This window comes from Diorhabda carinulata, chromosome 2 (assembly GCF_026250575.1).
Source record: "Diorhabda carinulata isolate Delta chromosome 2, icDioCari1.1, whole genome shotgun sequence".
NCBI classification, from domain to species: domain Eukaryota; kingdom Metazoa; phylum Arthropoda; class Insecta; order Coleoptera; family Chrysomelidae; genus Diorhabda; species Diorhabda carinulata.
Window position 1 is genome coordinate 7126399 of NC_079461.1, and position 17985 is coordinate 7144383.

The window sequence follows — 17985 nt, forward strand, 5'->3', positions numbered from 1 at the left end:
TGCAAAATGGTGGTATAAGTATTAGTAATTTTCATGTTGTTTTTGAGGAGTGGCAGCAGCAAGTAATATTATATATCTTTCAGCAACGACGCAGATATTCTATTCATTGGAAACAACATGACAGATTTTCTATTCCAGTGCTCTCGATTGTACGTGGCATAACTAATGTATTTTCGAGGTTCATTTAAATGTATATCAAAGAATATCTACTATATTTTATGTTATTCATTTCCACCCAGTTCTGATTTTGCAGTTTCCTGAATTCACGATTAAAAACATCTTAGAACAGGGACACTTTCATTTACAAAATAATTTACCTACATTTTCAACTAAACCAAAGAAAATTAATAGCCATAATTACAATATCACTTTTAAAGTGGAAACAACTTACAGAATTCAGATTTTTCTATAAATGTGAAAAGTGTAATATGTGATTCAATATTAACCAGAAATAAAACAGTAATTCAGTATGGGTTTTTCAAAATTCTTCCCATTTAGAACACACATCAGGAAAGCGTTTGGGAAATTGAAACAAATGATTATTTATTTTGACAATTGACATTGACAGTAATGACACATTTTTATTACACTAACGCCACGATTAGTAAGTGAAAGAACTAAATTATTGTTGCTGAAATTTAGATACAAGTTGACCTTCTTATTGGGTATGTTTCGCGCTATAAGCTGTAATGAATTACCTTTGGTTTTAAGTACCATCTAATTCTTCACCTACAAGTACACACCCAATCGTAGTATGGTGGATTAATCTCTCTTAAAAATTTGGTTTGACATAATCCCTCGTCAAGGATCAATTAAATAAAATGTTTTTTAAAGTAAATGTATTAATGGTATTCAATGTGACCAGGAAATTTTTTAGTATAATGAGCGTTTCCTATGCAAAATAACTTCCGCAACAATTATTTTTTCCTTCTTCCTGTTATGTAAATAACGTATTTTGACTTGTTTTGAAGGACATAAGTAGCAATTTCCTTGGAAGACAGGTTGTAAGTCAACTTACCACCCTCGGGTTTAAATGTGTCGCAATCACCACAAAATATAAACATGCGCTCGTATAAAGTAAAGAAATAACGGACATTATTTTTTTTGCATTTGGTAGACACCGTTTTAACCTTAACTTGACAATATGAAAGAGAAACTTGTTAAAGTGTATTACTTAGAAATTTAATGAATCGACTATGGGGTGGCAAAATATTTTGTTCTGCAGTGTATATTTACTAGTCTCGAACTTTATTCCCAGCTCTCGTTATCGCTCAGGCGCACTCGACTATTATTATTGTAGAATAAATAACTATTACATCATAAGTGATTTGATTGGTTCTTAATTTTCTAAAGTAAATAAAAGAAAAAATAGAAATTAATAGCGTTTTGAAAGTACAATTTATATTCATATTTAAAAGTTTAATAGGGTGAAAAAGCCTCCAAAAGGTCCCTAACGGCAGTAGTTGTACAACTTTCCACCAGGATTTGTTTTCCCGATGATTTTCTTTGTGTTTGTTAATAATAATATTTATAACAAAATTAGATATTTTCCTCTACATATATCCTTAGTTCTTCCAAATCAAAAATATCTGCCTGAATATAAAACAATAATGCCAATCTTTGTGGGTTGTTTCTATGAGCGATCGATCAATGATCGGAGCAACAAGTTGAACTTGGTGTAAAACTTGTTGAGACTTGTCAATGACGCGTACATCAAGAGTTGTGCGAACGCACTCTACTATACGAGACCAAGAAATACTTATTTGTCGTCAGGAGATAGAGAATTAAGGGCTTGTAGGATTGCACATAATTTTCCTATATACGGAAAGATGGCAGACGATTATTTGATGTGAATTGGCTACTGTATAATTTGCGCAGGCCTCGGATTTAGATGCATTAGTACGAGTATACAGAATTTTCTTACAGTGAGTGGAATTATTGGAGAATATATTTAGAGATGTATAAAATTTTGGTTGTTGCTTTATCCAAGGAGGACAGGATGAGTAGAAATGGGAGCCCTTGCAGATAGGTTAATTTTGGTTATGAGTGCTAAAAGTGGGGTAGTTAAATTTTTGAAAGCTTATTTTTATTAAAATATAAATGGTTCTGATTAGTTTTTGAGCTGAAAATTATGAAAAATAAAAATTTCTGAGCGTTTTGAGTTCAAACAAAGCCGGGGGCTTAGAGGATGGTCTGCAGGGCCTACCGCTTTCAAAATTTTGGCACAAATTTTGATTAAAAAAAATGTGTTAGTGACCTCCGACAACAAATTGATTTCAATTTTAGCAATTGCTACTACATATGCTGTTGGCAAAAATATGATTAGATTTTTATGGTTCTAGCATCTGAGTTTTGGCAATGTCAGAAAAAAATGATGTATTTACTAAGGAAAACTGTTTAATGCTTTTCTGTGATGTGTAGACTTTTGAAAATGACATATCAGAGACCAACAAATATTATATTCGTATCCCAGAAACTGGAAGTACTCTTCAATGTCGCGTAACTCCTGATGCATAAACTCTCTCTGTTCGCACTTATCTTCCAAATTTTCTGGAAACCTATCCAGTTGACTATGGACGAAGTGGATTTTTATGTTTATATTGCACCCCGTAGTTTTCAATTTTTGCATTTAGTAGAATACATGTTAGACTGCTTTTTGAGCTGTCAATGTATAAACTGTAATTCTTTTTATTTTTCAAGATTGAAACTTATTATAGAATAAACCCCCAGATTCGCGATATCTTAAAAGAGCAGTGCCAACTCAAAAATCTTTTTTTTCCTCAATTTTCTCTAAAAGATTCACTCTCAGCCCTATATCGTTTTAGAGCAAAGTTGAACAAACCTAGAAGACCTTCAAAATTTTGTAACTCCAAAGTGCGCTGCCAACTTCTTGGAATTTTTAACTTTGGAATAACTTCATTCCTTTTGTTAGTTTTTGAGGAAGTTGCATTTGAAAAGTTTTAGTGGAACTTGTTAAAGTATAAAAGAGATTTCTGCATTTTGATAGGCAGTTCTTGATCTTTTACAATTTTATCACTAGCGTTTTGCCAGAAAATACTATTTGTTGTTTTCACATCGAACTATCAGTTTCACGCAGAAACGTTATTTTTTACTCTAATTTCTAATTTGGCAATGAAATTAACTCAGCAACCATGTGCTATGTAGAATGACTTTAAGGTACCGATCGTATGAATTGGAATTTATGACATTATTATTTTTACGATCATATTTTGGTTTAAATCAGCTTTGACCATTGATTGCTAACTGACAGTGGTAGATCAAGTGGATAGCCTATTATAAGGGTTAATTACCACTAATTAGCACTCTTATAAACAAGCATGTGAAGGGTGGTACAATAATATTACTATTTTTCATTAATTATTGTTTTAAGTTTATTTAAAAAATTATTTTCAACTTTTTAGTTTGATTTATTTCAAGAGCGTGTTTTTCAGTTTGTTTCAACTATAATTTTTAATTGATACCACTTCCGCTTCGCTGCTTATATACTTACATCTCGTCGAAACTTGTATCGAGCCATAACGGTATAGTTGGTAAGGTTGTGGAATGAAATTTATTAAATAAGCCACTCCCTCTTGGCCCAAAGGAGAGTTGAAAACAAACAAACCCTAATTTCTAATTTGGCAATGAAATTAACTCAGCATCCATGTGCTATGTAGAATGACTTTAAGGTACCGATCGTATGAATTGGAATTTATGACATTATTATTTTTACGATCATATTTTGGTTTAAATCAGCTTTATTTTTCATACATGCTAATTTAATTATGTCTATATTACAATTTTTAATTATATTTTTTCTATCTCAATTTTTGTTGTTCTCGAAAAAGTAATCACTGGACCTATTAATATTGAATACTTTTGAATTTATGAACTTCGTACTAATACATATCAAAGTCGATTCGAAACATGAAAAAGGCTTCTATGATAAACACGTTATTCATCCCTTTTTTAATTTATGATCTTTGGTCGTTTTCTAAAAAAAGTAGACAAGTTGAATTATTTTTTACGTTATTTAATCCATACATACAATTAACAGTAATTGATCTACTATACACTTCTAAATTAACAATCTATTAACACCAAATTTGAATAAATCTCATTCTTTACGCTAGAAACACTAATTAGTTATGTTAAGTGTGCAAGAACATTGAAACAAATTGGTGTGCATACTACCATTTCTATATCCTCCCCCAATTACTCCTTACTAATCTTCAGTTAAATTAAGTTTTTCATTAATTTTTTAAAATTTTTATTAGGGAAATTAGTTAACTAAGATATTTTTTATAAACTCGTGAGCAAAAAATCGGCTGAAGTAGTGAGCTCACGATCAAAAGTATTTAGCAAAACATCTATAGCTTCTGATTTTAGCATCTCAAAGCCATCGGTATTAGCTTTATAAAGATCGGTCTATGCAGTTAACGGGTTATTTTTTTTTCTTCTGTAGCCTTGTCCTTTCTATCTGTACCATGCAGGCACATTCTGCTTTCGTTTGAGAATAGAACAGAGCCCATTGTTCGTCAGTCCAATTAACGTGTTGTTTGGCAAATCGTAGACGTGCTGCTCGGTGGGCTGGAGTTAATTTGGAGCCAGTAGCTAGCCTTTTTGGCTCAAAGTTAACTGTCTTAAGTTTTCTTCCAGAACCACGTCTTCGATGAAACTTACCAGTCTCTTGATGACGACGGTAAACTCTGGAAACAGCAACTGACTCATCTACATCCCACTGGCCTTGTCATAATAGGATGACAGTTTGAGCAGCTTCATCACTTGTGTCCATTTTCAGGTAGAAGTCTTGTTTGTTATGAACGGAAATGCGTATCGGTTGACCATTGATTGCTAACTGACAGTGGTAGATCAAGTGGAAAGCCTATTATAAGGGTTAATTACCCCTAATTATCATTCTTATAAACAAGCATGTGAAGGGTGGTACAATAATATTACTATTTTTCATTAATTATTGTTTTAAGTTTAATTAAAAAATTATTTTCAACTTTTTAGTTTGATTTATTTCAAGAGCATGTTTTTCAGTTTGTTTCAACTATAATTTTTAATTGATACCACTTCCTCTTCGCTGCTTATATACCTACATCTCGTCGAAACTTGTATCGAGCCATAACGGTGTAGTTGGTAAGGTTGTCGAATGAAATTTATTAAATAAGCCACTTTCTCTTCTCCCAAAGGAGAGTTGCAAACAAACCCACATACAAGTGAAGATAATATAACCGTGTTAAAAATACTCACGAGTATATAGTTTCTGTTGAAAGCTGAAAGATTTGAACCCTTTTGTCTTCTGTGGTTAACCTTTTTTGTTGGTTCGTCATTTTTGCCACAGCTTTTTATTTAGTGCTCTCTTATTATTAAGGGTTAGGACTTTAGCAGCAACACTGAAGAGGAAAAGGTTAATTTTGCTAAGTAGAAACCATAATGCAATGAAAGAGCCTTGCTCGAGATACTGGATGTGAATCTGTTGTCAATCGAGAAATTGAAAACACAATAAAAAACAAAGTGTAGCATAGCGGGTATGTTATAGGAATTATTTCAATTTGTCATTTCGTCTACTCATTCTTTGTTCATGACAATGGCGAGTTTAAATATTGACTATAAAAGCCCCGGGGTTTAATAATTGATAACCATTTCTTTAATTGAAAATAGATTCACTTTGTCCTTTCGTTCGTAGTCTAGACCATATTATAATCATTTTGAATGTTATATTTACATTAGGACGCTTGAAAACAAAATTAATTGTGGGAACAGGAGGTTTTTAAATGAGGATTTGAAAATATGTGAAATTGAATAATATTTACTACATTTTTACTAGATAATACATTTGTTTTTGAAGTTATTTTTTTTTCAGGTTTTTGCTAAAACCAAGACTCATGTCATGGCAACTAGGGTTAACAGAAAAAATGCAACTACGACCTCTCCGAAGGAGGTAGTATCATCAGAAAAGTCTTCGGCTAAGAATGAAGTCGTTATTGACACACCAAAAAACACAGTTGTAACCAAATCTATAGGTAAAAGGCTAGCCAAAAATAATCCTAAAAAGATTATAAAAAAGCCAACATTAACGGTTACATTAAAAGCCAAAGCTAAAAAGTCACTCAAACTTAACCCTCTAGCTAAGGCTGTGCTCCATACCGCAAACACTTCAGAAAGTAAGAAGAAACTTCTGAAAAACGGTATCAAAGAAGTCAAATCTAGAAAAAAGAGAGTAGCAAAACTGGAAATCAAAAAAGAAAACGATGACAGTCCACCTGTGCTAGAACCAATATTTCCCTTGGAAGAAAATGTGAAGAAAAATACAAAAAAACGTGTAGCAAAAAAAATAAAAGAAGAATCTACAGAACTGTTAGATATTAGTAAAATAAAAGTAGAAAATGAAGAAATTTCAAGTGATATAACAGACGACATACCAACTCTATCCAGACAAGTAAAAAAACCAAGAGTAATCAAAAAATCCAAATTAGAAACTGAAAGCCTGGAGGATGTTATGAACGATCTCTCCTATTTGATTAAAGGGGATGATACCAGAACTGAGGTAGATTCGTTGTCTGAATCTTCCAAAAGTGATACATTCAAACCTAAGAAACTTACGAAGAAGCAAAAGCTGGAGTTATTGAATAGAGATTTGATAAAAAAAGATAAACTGGAAAATACTTTATCAAAATTGGATTCCGCCGATGAAAAAATAATAGACATGCTAGATCTGAACGTGAATATGGTAAAGAAGAAATCATCAATCGCCAAAAGGCGGCATAGTATTGAAAAATGTCCAATTAGCTCAGAAGACAATACAATTGATACCTTGAACATATTCAATCCCCTTCCGAGAAGTCCAAGAGCGAAACGGAAAACAAAACAAGAAAATAGCAGTAGGAAATCTAGCCCTTATAGTACAAGATCTGATTCTCCAGCTAGGATACTAAGAAATGGCAAACAAAGAAAATTAAAGTTGGGTTTATTAGAAGGACTAGATTTGGAGATTAAAAAGAGGAGGAGGTTTGGCTCTGATTTGGGTAGTGAACTGTCTGGCTCTAAATTATCTGGTAACGAATCGGACAGCAGCTATTCTGATTTATCTTCGCTTCACGGTACTGAAAGTAACGAAGCTTTAAAAGAGGATATTGATATTAAACCTAATATAAGCACTGCCCCTAATGGACCAATAACAAATGTAGGTTTAATAGATACTTTCTCAAATGTATATAATAACACTGAAATTACTACGGAGCCTTTGTCGGACAAAAATCTTTTATTAGACATCATGAAACAAACTTTTAATGAAGTGGAATTGAAGAAAACTAATAAATTTGAAGTTTGTACTGTCGTTAGTTCCAGATTTTATGGCAAACGAAATACGCAAAGTAAATCAGAAACTATCAAAGATAATATAGTAACAGAAACAAATGAAAAAATTGCCGATGAAGCTCCTCCTCTTATAGAAAATACCTTAAGTACTGCTGTGCAAGAAATCGTTAAACACCAACCAGTTATATCGAATAAAAATTCTGAAACTACTACAGAGACAGTGGAAAACGTAACAGACAATCATAACAATAAAATTAAAGAAAGTGATAACTTGGAAACATTAACAGATAATCAAGACGATGGAGAAAATGTACAATGCGAAGAAACAAAATCTGTGGTAAGTGAAAGTGCACCAAATACAGCTACTAAAATTGAAGAGACTATATATACAGAAAACCCAGAAATAACAGAAAATGTAGAAAATTTAGAATCTACTCATATCAAAACCTCAGAAATTGAAGATGGTAATATCTCAGAAAGTATAGAAACTACTGCAGCTATTGAAAATACAAATACTATGGAAAATAGTGATAAGACAAACGTCGAGAACAGATGTGAAGAAGATATGGATATTTGCGAAGGTATAACAGAAAACTTGGAGCAATCTGTTAGCGATGTCCCTGAACTATCAGGCTTGGAAATATCCACGTATAATAATATTGAAATAGCACCAGTGCTTTCAGAAACTCTAACTGAAAATGATACATTAGTTTTAAATGAGGAAATGCCTATTTTAAAGCCTGAATATCCTCCAGAATATTTGAACGAAGGGGAAATTCCGGTAATTCATGAAGAGCCACTTCATACTGACCATAAAGAAACTCTTTCGATAAATAATACTAATGAGGATACAGAAGATCAGGCTTATTCTGAGCCTGGGAGTGCGTCAAAGGAGCCTCAAATGGAAATAGAAACGATGAAAGTTGATAAGAACAATGTGAATACGAATTTGACTGATGATAATGCTGTGATTAAAAATAAAGAAGAATGTAATCTCGCTGTGGGAGAACCTGCAGAAAATTTGGTCGAGAAGGAAAGTATTTTAAAGGTAAGAATGATATTTTTTGAAAATACTTCAAATATGTATTATCTCCTAAAACAAAAAATTTTGAACATATTCTCAGTGAAACAATCACTGAAAGATGAAGCATTTGGTTTATATCAAAGGCTTTTCGCAGTAGATCATAAATTTTTACTCACGTTTCGTATACTAGAGTTCCTATTCAAGTTTTGAGATAGATCAATAATAACAAATATTTATAATTGGATGTGGCTTTATCGTTTATCAAAATATTCTCCATTAGGACTTTTGTTTGCATTTGAATCAATTGTCAAGCATTTTTCCATTCCGATTGAGGTACCCACAAAACATGTGATTTGAACGCATCAACCTCTTCTTTGGGTATAGAAAAACAATATATTTTTAAACTGCGGGAATAAAAAGAAATAATTGGATGCAAATAAGGACTGTACGACGGATGATCTATCAATTCGATATTTTGACTTTGACTGTTCAAAAACGTTTTTATTTGAACTGATGTGTGATAGCTCGCATTGTCGTAGCGGAGAATGATTCGTCTTCTGCGATTTGTTTCCCTGATTTCTTCGAACACTTCTGACAAACAAATGCTGGTGTACCATTCAGAATCCATTGTTCTATAATCCTCTAATGAAAAGGTGGCGACAGGTCCAGTTATTCCGAAAAACCGAGTGACTATTTGCTTCAAAATGCTTCGTGTTCGAAAATTTTTTGTTGGATTTGGCTCGTCTTGAAACACCCATACAATCGATTGCTGTTTAATTCCGGGTTTGTTTCAGTCCCGCACTCCCAGATTTTTCATATCTTGCACAATTTGATCTTCCCATTATTTTTTGGTCTACCATGCAATCTTTTCTCGTTCGGTCTCTATTCTGTAATTTTCCTTGTACCTTGCCGTTTTTCCATTCTCTTAATGTGTCGTTACCATTGTTTTCTTTTTGATGTATTATATTTACTATATCCTCTATATATCTATTCATGTTCATAAGTCCTCTATACTCATTATTTCCAACTTTCACTGGTTCATGAATTTTCCTAATTATTATCCTCTCGTATATCCTTAGTTGTTCTTCGTCCATATTTGTTAGTCTCATAGATGTAACTACTGGTTTTATCGTAGTCTTATAGACTCTTAAGTTGGTTGCTTGATCTTTATTCCTAAGGTGTCGACTACTTCGAAGATGAGGTCATTTATCTTCACTGTTTCTTGTTTGTGAACTTTCTTCTTTCAATTTCCATATATTTTGTCTTTTTCTGCTTTATTTTCAATCCTCTAATTCCTGCCTTACAGTTTTTTCGAATGTGTTCTCAAGAATCCTTCCATTCCTTGCTAATATAGTTAAATCATCAGCATGTACTTTCAACTGCAATGTTAATAATACCGCTGCACTAGAATTTAGCATAGACATTTTCATCAATCGTATCAACTTTTAAGGGACTTGTAGTTTTTCCATGTCCTTTATCATTGTCCTCCTTTTCAAACTGTCGAATGCTTGTTTGATGACGATGCAAAACATTAGCATATTAATGTTGTGCTCATAGCTTTTTTCGATCACTTGTTTCATAGTATGTATCACATCTACTGTTGATTTTCCTTATCTAAAACTTTTTTGATATTCCTCTACTTCTGGTTCCACTACCTTTTTCAATCTTTCATTTATTAATGTTGTTAGTATTTTGTATATGGAATCAAGCAACCTAATACCTCTATAATTGCTAAAAGACCACTTTCTTGGTATTGCTTCTGTTACCCTTACTCTTTTTTTGGACATATCCATACAAATATTAATTTAGATCATGTTCTGCCTTATATTTCGCTTTTGTTTAAATAGAATCTCTTCATAACAAGAAAGAAAATTATAAAATTATTGAAAAAAGGTGGGATTTAATGAAATTTTAAATTACAATATTATAGAGTTGGTTGAGAAAATCAGGCACGTTACAAATATTAATACTTCTGTCCAAATGGTTCACTCTTTATGTTCGAGTAATGGATTTTACATTTTCCAGCGTATTATTGTGTTTTAGGCTTTGGGTCTACAAAGATCTCAAGCAACAGAGGAAGATACGAAGAAAAAGACGAAAGTAAAGCCATCTGGCTCGAGGGGTGAAAGTTATACTGGCACCTTAAAGACTGTGATTAAACTGAATCGTGATAAGAAAAAGGGAGGTAGGGGTATTGTGAAAAGTTCAAGCTTGCAGAAAACTAAATCAAAAAGCAATGCTAGTACAGAAGATGAACAAGCAGTCATTTCGGAGGAAACAAATAAAGGAAATAAAGAAAAAGAGGTAAATTTATTTTGAAATTATATCATCATATCCCTCAATTTCAATTATAGTATTCATAAAAACAAGTACTTGATCTCCATATTGGCATTTCAATAGTTGCTTTTTATGTAAATTGTATTTAGAGGAATAGGGAAGCATTCAATTCCTGGTAGGGTTATCAGAATAAGTAAGAAATCCAAATTATAATTGAAAATACATGGAAAAATTTTCAATAGGAAGAAATTCTACTTATATTGAAGATAATCAACATCGTTAATAAGTCACATGATGCAAGGTTAGAAAAGCTTTGTACAGCTTTTACTAACTGATGTACCTTAGCACTAGTTTCCTATCGTTATTCAAAATACACTAATTTAGGTCCTGATTATTATACTTCAAGGACAGTACTATATAGTATTAGAAAATATTTTTCAGAATATGGGAATATCAATGTGAAATAATAAAAACTTACTTCCTATATACCAGTATAACTTTTAATAAAAAGTAGCCATAAGTTATCATCATTTCACTTAGAGCACCTTGAGTCCACAAAAATAAGAAATTTCAAACAATAATGTCAGAAATATTCAAATTCGAAAAAATAGTTGAATATTTTTACCATAATAGTTTGAATATAAACGAAAAGAACTTAAGACATATCCTAACTTACTCATTCCCTCTACTTTCCAGTAGGTGCAGTGAAACAGTTAATAATTTATAGAAACTAAATTGTAATTAACTTGGTTAAAGATGTGACATGGATATTCCTATATTTTCTCCAGTAATGTATGATTTAATAATTTATGATAAAAATCCCATAGATTCTTTGTTTTTCAGGCATCTTCCTTGACATGGAAACAAGGAACTCATTCTTCGGACACCGCTGGTGCGCACAGAAAATCACATTATTCTAACAGATCTAACATGGGTAATTATATGGTTAAGGGTCTATCTTATACTTTTCTTTCCATCACAGCACTTTCTAAGAGTGTAGTACACATTTATTTTATTCTAGATGAGGAACTTCATGTAGTGTTTATAAAGTATATGCATGAAATTTTACATTTTTTATTTTGTAGTTTTTCTAAAAGATTCGATTTATAAATAATTCTACGATAAAATTTAAATTGTTTGAAGCTTAGTTCTGTTTTCTTCAATATTTCAGCACCCATAGCATATTCATTCACTTGAAAATGCATCAAACAACAATACGTGTCTTAAAAAATATGTATCACTTGTTATTTTCATGTATATTCTCTTAAAAGCTACTTAAAAATCCTAATTTTTCTTTTTTTGGGATATGTTAGAAAGATTATTTATATATTTTCAATAAAAAAGTTTTGGTGGAGGAATATCAAGGGAAAAAATAAAGAATAATTTTTTAACACCACATTGGGTAATGTGTTGGTTTTTAAGCAAAAAATTCAAATTTAAATTTTTGAAATTCATTGTCACTGCAATGTATACGCCTTATTGGAGCTCTTTAGAATTTCCAAAGCATTTCTAACAGTATAATGAGCAAACATCAATTCTCTTGTTAGTGATCTTTCTCATTGAATCATTCATTGAGAATATAGGCAACTTGTCAATATACAAAAATGTAGTGATCGATTAAGTTTTTCTTGTTTTACATCCTAATCAGATTTTCCATTCCATCCATTTACAAAAATCTCTCCTCAAGTTTTCCAACCCTAGTAAAAACGTATCTTCTACGTCTAATTTTTTGATTCAGAAATTTTCATAAAATTTCTATTTTGTAAATTCCAAAAAACACAAACCATACATTTTAAAGAAATTCTATGAAGCTTTTTTCATTTCAACTTAATCTCCAATAATTTTATTCAAAGAATCTTCATTTTTTTTAAGCCTCCCAAATATAATACTGAACACACTATTTACACTACCACTACACCAACACTCACAATTACACTGTCTGACCCGCGTTGCGATAACCAAGTTATCGTCTTCAGTAAACTAATAACTTGATTTATCTGATTTATACTGAATTTTCCCACCAATAAACCTTCTCCCGTTCCTTGGCGGGAATCTTCACATTATTCCTTGACTACTAAATTATAGAGTGGGCTGTAAGGAATTGGCCCTTTGTCTTTATTTAAGCTTTTCTTACATTGAGCAATTTCAATGCTTTCAAATGCATAAAACAATGTATTATTGGATACATTTTCTATCAATTTTAAATTATTAATATTTATGTCATGCATGACTGGCAACGTGATCTGCAATACTTGATTTTTCATTCTGTCCATATTTTTAATAAGCTATGTGCTCCTTAAACTGAACAATAATGGATCTCTTAGTCTGCCCAATATACCTCCCGTCACAATCACCATAGCTAATTGCATATATGTATATCACTCTTTTCCAAATTTGGTATTTATAAAACAATTTAAAACCCACTCTATTAAATATAACTTCCAATCCCTTTGTATAAACAGGATTGAAAGGTACAATAGCAAATTTTTCACTTTGAGTTTGGAAAAAAGTGGTTTCAATACATTTAGTTCATTATAATTTTAACTTTCATAACATTTTCTATTTCTTACTACACTTTTCATATATATTCTAACACTCTATGAAATAATATTTTTTGTTATAGATGGTAGCAGTGAACATACATCCGACGGCGAATCAGCAGCTCAAGATGGAGCCATAAAAGCTCTGGTGATCCCGGAAAAAGCCAGTTCATTTAGTATACATCCTGGAAGGTTATGCAAAGATGAATGTTCATATTGTTTTGGAAAATTTGGTCTCTTCGATACGCCATGTCATATTGCCCAAATGAAAAGCATAGACAGACAAGACCGAATATTAGAAAGTAAGTCCTACCGAATACCAGTCATCCAGACGTCCGTTGGAGGTTTCGATGAATTTCCAAGCGTGATGTTCTAACTTTCGTTTCGCCGCGTGTAGCACTCGTTATAGTTCAGGATTTAGCCACTCGGAGCGCTCGTAATCCCTCATGCCAAAACAAAAGACCGCCATTTTGTCAGTACGCTGGTTAAGTTGTGATATTGGTGATTACATATTGTACTGTATTTGCTGATCAATTAAGTTGTTGTTGTAAGTGATGTCGACTGTAAACGTGTCGCTTTGTCATTTGTGAAAAAACACTACAAACTAATGGTGATCCTAATTTCAAAGCTACAATTGGCTGACTTCAACGTTTTAAATCTAGGCATGGAAAAAGGGAGCTAGACGTACAAGGTGAAAGACTGTCAACTGATGTAGTATCTGCCGAAAATTTTAAGAAAACATTTAATGAATTTTGGAAAGCTGGTGGTTTTGAACACAAGAACATTTATAATGCGGACTAAACTCGTCTGAACTGGGAAAAGCTGCCAACCAAGTTCTTTGTTTCCAAAACGAAAACTGCAGTGCCTGGGTACAAAGCCAGCAAAGTCCGCGTTACAGCCATGGTTTGCTTTAACTTTACTGGCGATCACAGGCTGCCGATGCTTATTATATGGAAAGCAAAGCAGTGTAGGTGTTTCAAGGGCATAAGCAAGCTCCCTGTTGTATATAAAAATCAAAAAAGTTCCTGGATGGAAAGAGATTTTTGGTGATTGAACGTTTTTATCCCACTAGAGAAAAAACACCAACAAAAAACAAGTTCAACAGGTAAAGTGATTTTACTCATAAATAATGCACTAACTCAACCATCCTCCAGGGTGTGATAGAAACATTTGAACGTTTCTACAGAAAGCAATTCCTTGAAATGCTGCTTCTAGATATAGAGAATTGTGAAGAATCTTTTCTAACCAGTTACAAACAATTGAATATAAAAGACGTCATCTACATGGCCACGGTAAAAGACACCACACTTAAAATAGCATGGAATAAGATGTGTCCTAAACCATGATTATCACAAGAAAATGGTGATACTGATCCAGATAACCCTTAAGAGTCACAAGGAGGTGATATACCGGATGAAATAGAAGAAATCATCAAAGAAGCACCAGGTTTTGAAGAGTGTGACAATACCAATATAAACGATTGGTTAAATTGCGACGTCCACGATCCTGGTTATCAGATTATTTCTGGTGAAAAAATTGTGCAGCAGATAAAGAACAATAATCAAGAAGTAGGAGAGGAAGAGGAGGATGGAGAAAACACTGAAGTAGTTGTTTCAATCCACGATGAGGTGTCTACTTGTTTGGAAAAAGCTATGAAATGGCTAAAACGTCAAGCTAGAATGACACCATTTCAACTTTTGTCCTTAAATAGATTTAGCTACAAAAAAACGTGTTTGTAGTAGTCTTAAGCAAAAAAAATGATCTGATTTCTTTTGTCAGCATCCTTAAACGTACAGTGCTGTAATTTTCATAACTAAAGGTGTTCTGTAAACTCTGTTTGCTGTTTTCTGTTTAAAAACCCTACTATTCATATTACAGTGAGAATAAGACTGAAATCGATTCCAAATCAGTTATCCGGATACTGACATACATACATACATTAGTTTGGATAATAGATATTCTTCTTGTCTTATTTGTATGCCTTCTGAGGCGTCCGAGTGGGACTTTGTTTCCTCTTCCTATCAGTTTGTAATTGTAGCAACTGTTTTTTTCTTCTATTATTGTTATTTGCCTTTTTTTCATTATTTCCATTATCATTACATCCTCTTCACAAGTTTTTATGATTTTATTTATACTTTCTTTTGATTACCTTTTCTATCTATTTTTCATAACTTTCCATGTTTTATTATAACAACTCCCATTTTTAAGAAATTTCTTGTATTGTACCTACAAATTAGGTGAAATGTGTAGTAATTAAAAAAAATAATTATAATCATATTTATTAACACCTGTTTTTTAATTTCAGCTGAAAAACATTTGACACGAAATTCTTGTTTATGTGACGCCTGTTACAGACATGTTGACCGTAAATCAAATACACCTTCATATATGAACAAATCATTGAAGCGAAACTCTTTGGTAGCTCCTGGTCCAAGACAGAATCACTGCCACGTATTAGGTTGTTCCAAAGAAGCTTCAAATATACTTAGAAGAAAATGGATTATAAAAATGAGGAAGAGTATCTGTCAAGTAGTAAGTAATATAACGATATTTAGAAATAATTTCTTTTCTTTTAACGACTTTTATTAATTTAATCTTCTTTTATAGATAAATCTCGACTTGGACAACCCAGGCTTGCACTCAATCCCAATATGTGAGGAACATTATGCCGCACTGGAACATCTTATGATCTGTGCTATGTGCAAAAGAAGACTGGCTAGAAACCATATTCATTATTTAGGTCCTGAGACAACTGAACTGAATAATGCCTTAGCTTCAAACGGAATACCCTTGAAACTAAGTGACAAACCAGTTGTTTGTAAATTATGTAAATGTTTCGCTTCTATTATACTGAAAGATCCTACAGACAGACTAGAAACGAGCGTTAAATTCTTTGTTGAATACAAGAAGCGGTAGATATTTTAGAAAACTAGAAATATGAAATAAAAACATTCATTTTTTTTACAGACTTCTTCATTTTAATGATATAGTGCCGATGGACGAATCAGCTGCAGAGGAACCTATTGCAGTTCCTAGCAGAGCAGAACGGATAGAAAATTTGAAAAAAAAGAAAAAACTGTTCAAAAATCCTGCTGCTATGGACTTCAATGACGATGGTTTAGATGAGCCGAAAAATAGAGAGGAAAGAGTTCCTTCCACAGATACAAACAGTCAACCACAATCGAGGTCAGAGTCACCTAGTGACGAATATAACGGGGTCGATTATAATACTCTAATTCCCGCAATTGCGATGGAAGAGGGAAGCGATGGAGAATCGAAAAAAGATACTAAACAACCTAATATATTTAAGAAATTAACGGAAATGGTAATACAACTTTTCTTTTTTTTTTTTTAGTATGTAATTTTTTTATAATTTCAATCGTAGCAGAGGGAAGGAGTAGAAATTGTTAAAATCGTAAAAACCGACAAACCGCGATCAAATGAAGCTGTGAATAGAATTGGAATAAATCAAGCGCTATCAGTTCGACAACTGCTTCCTGGTGAAGAATACATTTCCCTAAATGGCAACATAGATTTCGCGAATATTAAAGAAAAAACACCGGAAGGATGGGAAAAATGCACTAGCGTTATACAGTATGATGAAGAAACGAAAAGACTGTGGCAAGAATTGCAAAAACCTTATGGAAATCAAAGCAGCTTCTTGAGGCACCTTATTTTATTAGAAAAGTATTTTAGGTAAGTTTTAAACACATTTTCTAATTTCTTCGAATACTTAACCGACCGATTTTTTGATATATTCATCCGTTTTTGACGTGGTAGAACAACCCGAACGTGAATCATCCTCAATATCTTCTGGGTCAGCTTATACTACTCAAACACGTGGACAGAATAAACATCCATTGTCATACACTAAATAAAAAATAAGTTTCAGTTGGTTTGTTAGATACTAAAAACAAAAAATACTTCATATTAAAAGTATTGAAAATATAGATTGAAAACAATTAGAAGTATCAATCAATTATAAATTATCATTAACTGAACATTTTGTGAATGTGATTATTTTCTTAAAGATCCACTAGGTTCAAAATATATGTTTGATTAATCATATAACTGATTTATGATTGATAGTAATCATCAAACTGTACTCAAAGTATGGCGAAGTTATATAGTTAACTGATTTAAAAACAAATGAATAACCTTAAAGGGTTTCTAATCAGTTAACTTGCCTCTTACAAGATGATTAAGAAAAGTAGCGAAAAAATGATTCTATAGAAAAAACTAAATTCCAAAGTATATTTTGTGTAAAGTGACTATTTTGAACCACAGAAGCAACATATGTAACTATTTTTCAGAGTTTGTTATGCTGGGAACCCTGTTGTAGTGTGGAATAATAAGATTCCTTATAATGTTAATGACAAATCAAATTTAACTTTGATAGTTTCTATTTTGAGGGTACTCATTAAATATTTTACTAAACGGATACCATCATTATAAGGTTACTTTTTAAATTTTTCTCTGAACGGTTATCATTATTACTTGACAATTATCATATTGAGAGTACTAATTGAACAATAAATATAAATATTTTTTTGTTACAGAAATGGTGATCTGGTATTATCGCCTAACGCTAGTCATCATTCGATAAATTATAGTGAATCTGTACATAATAGATTAAGAGCATACGATAACATACCCACAAGTGCTGGGAATATACAACCGCTGAGTATGATTCCCTTTAATAAATTATCATCAAATAAGACCGTCACTACCGGCATCATGAATTCAGGTTAGTCAAAAGAAATTTTAATGTATAGAATCTTCATCTATATTCCAAATAAGATCTAGAAAGCCGTAATA

General features: G+C 32.3%; 1 protein-coding gene across 11 annotated transcripts in view; it reads left to right on the forward strand.

Moving 5' to 3' along the window:
• The window catches only part of LOC130890741 (uncharacterized), a 50037-nt gene that overhangs the window by 23093 nt on the left and 8959 nt on the right, over positions 1 to 17985 (forward strand). For 8 of the 11 annotated variants that reach the window (XM_057795009.1, XM_057795013.1, XM_057795012.1 and 5 more), the window contains 9 exons: positions 5873 to 8374; positions 10394 to 10654; positions 11471 to 11561; positions 13251 to 13469; positions 15473 to 15699; positions 15775 to 16079; positions 16135 to 16492; positions 16553 to 16863; positions 17727 to 17914. In XM_057795009.1, coding sequence (XP_057650992.1) covers positions 5900 to 8374; positions 10394 to 10654; positions 11471 to 11561; positions 13251 to 13469; positions 15473 to 15699; positions 15775 to 16079; positions 16135 to 16492; positions 16553 to 16863; positions 17727 to 17914 — 4435 coding nt within the window. In that variant the 5' untranslated portion in view covers positions 5873 to 5899. The remainder of the gene's footprint in view (positions 1 to 5872; positions 8375 to 10393; positions 10655 to 11470; positions 11562 to 13250; positions 13470 to 15472; positions 15700 to 15774; positions 16080 to 16134; positions 16493 to 16552; positions 16864 to 17726; positions 17915 to 17985) is intronic. The other 3 variants (XM_057795016.1, XM_057795017.1, XM_057795018.1) reach the window with 1 other exon arrangement.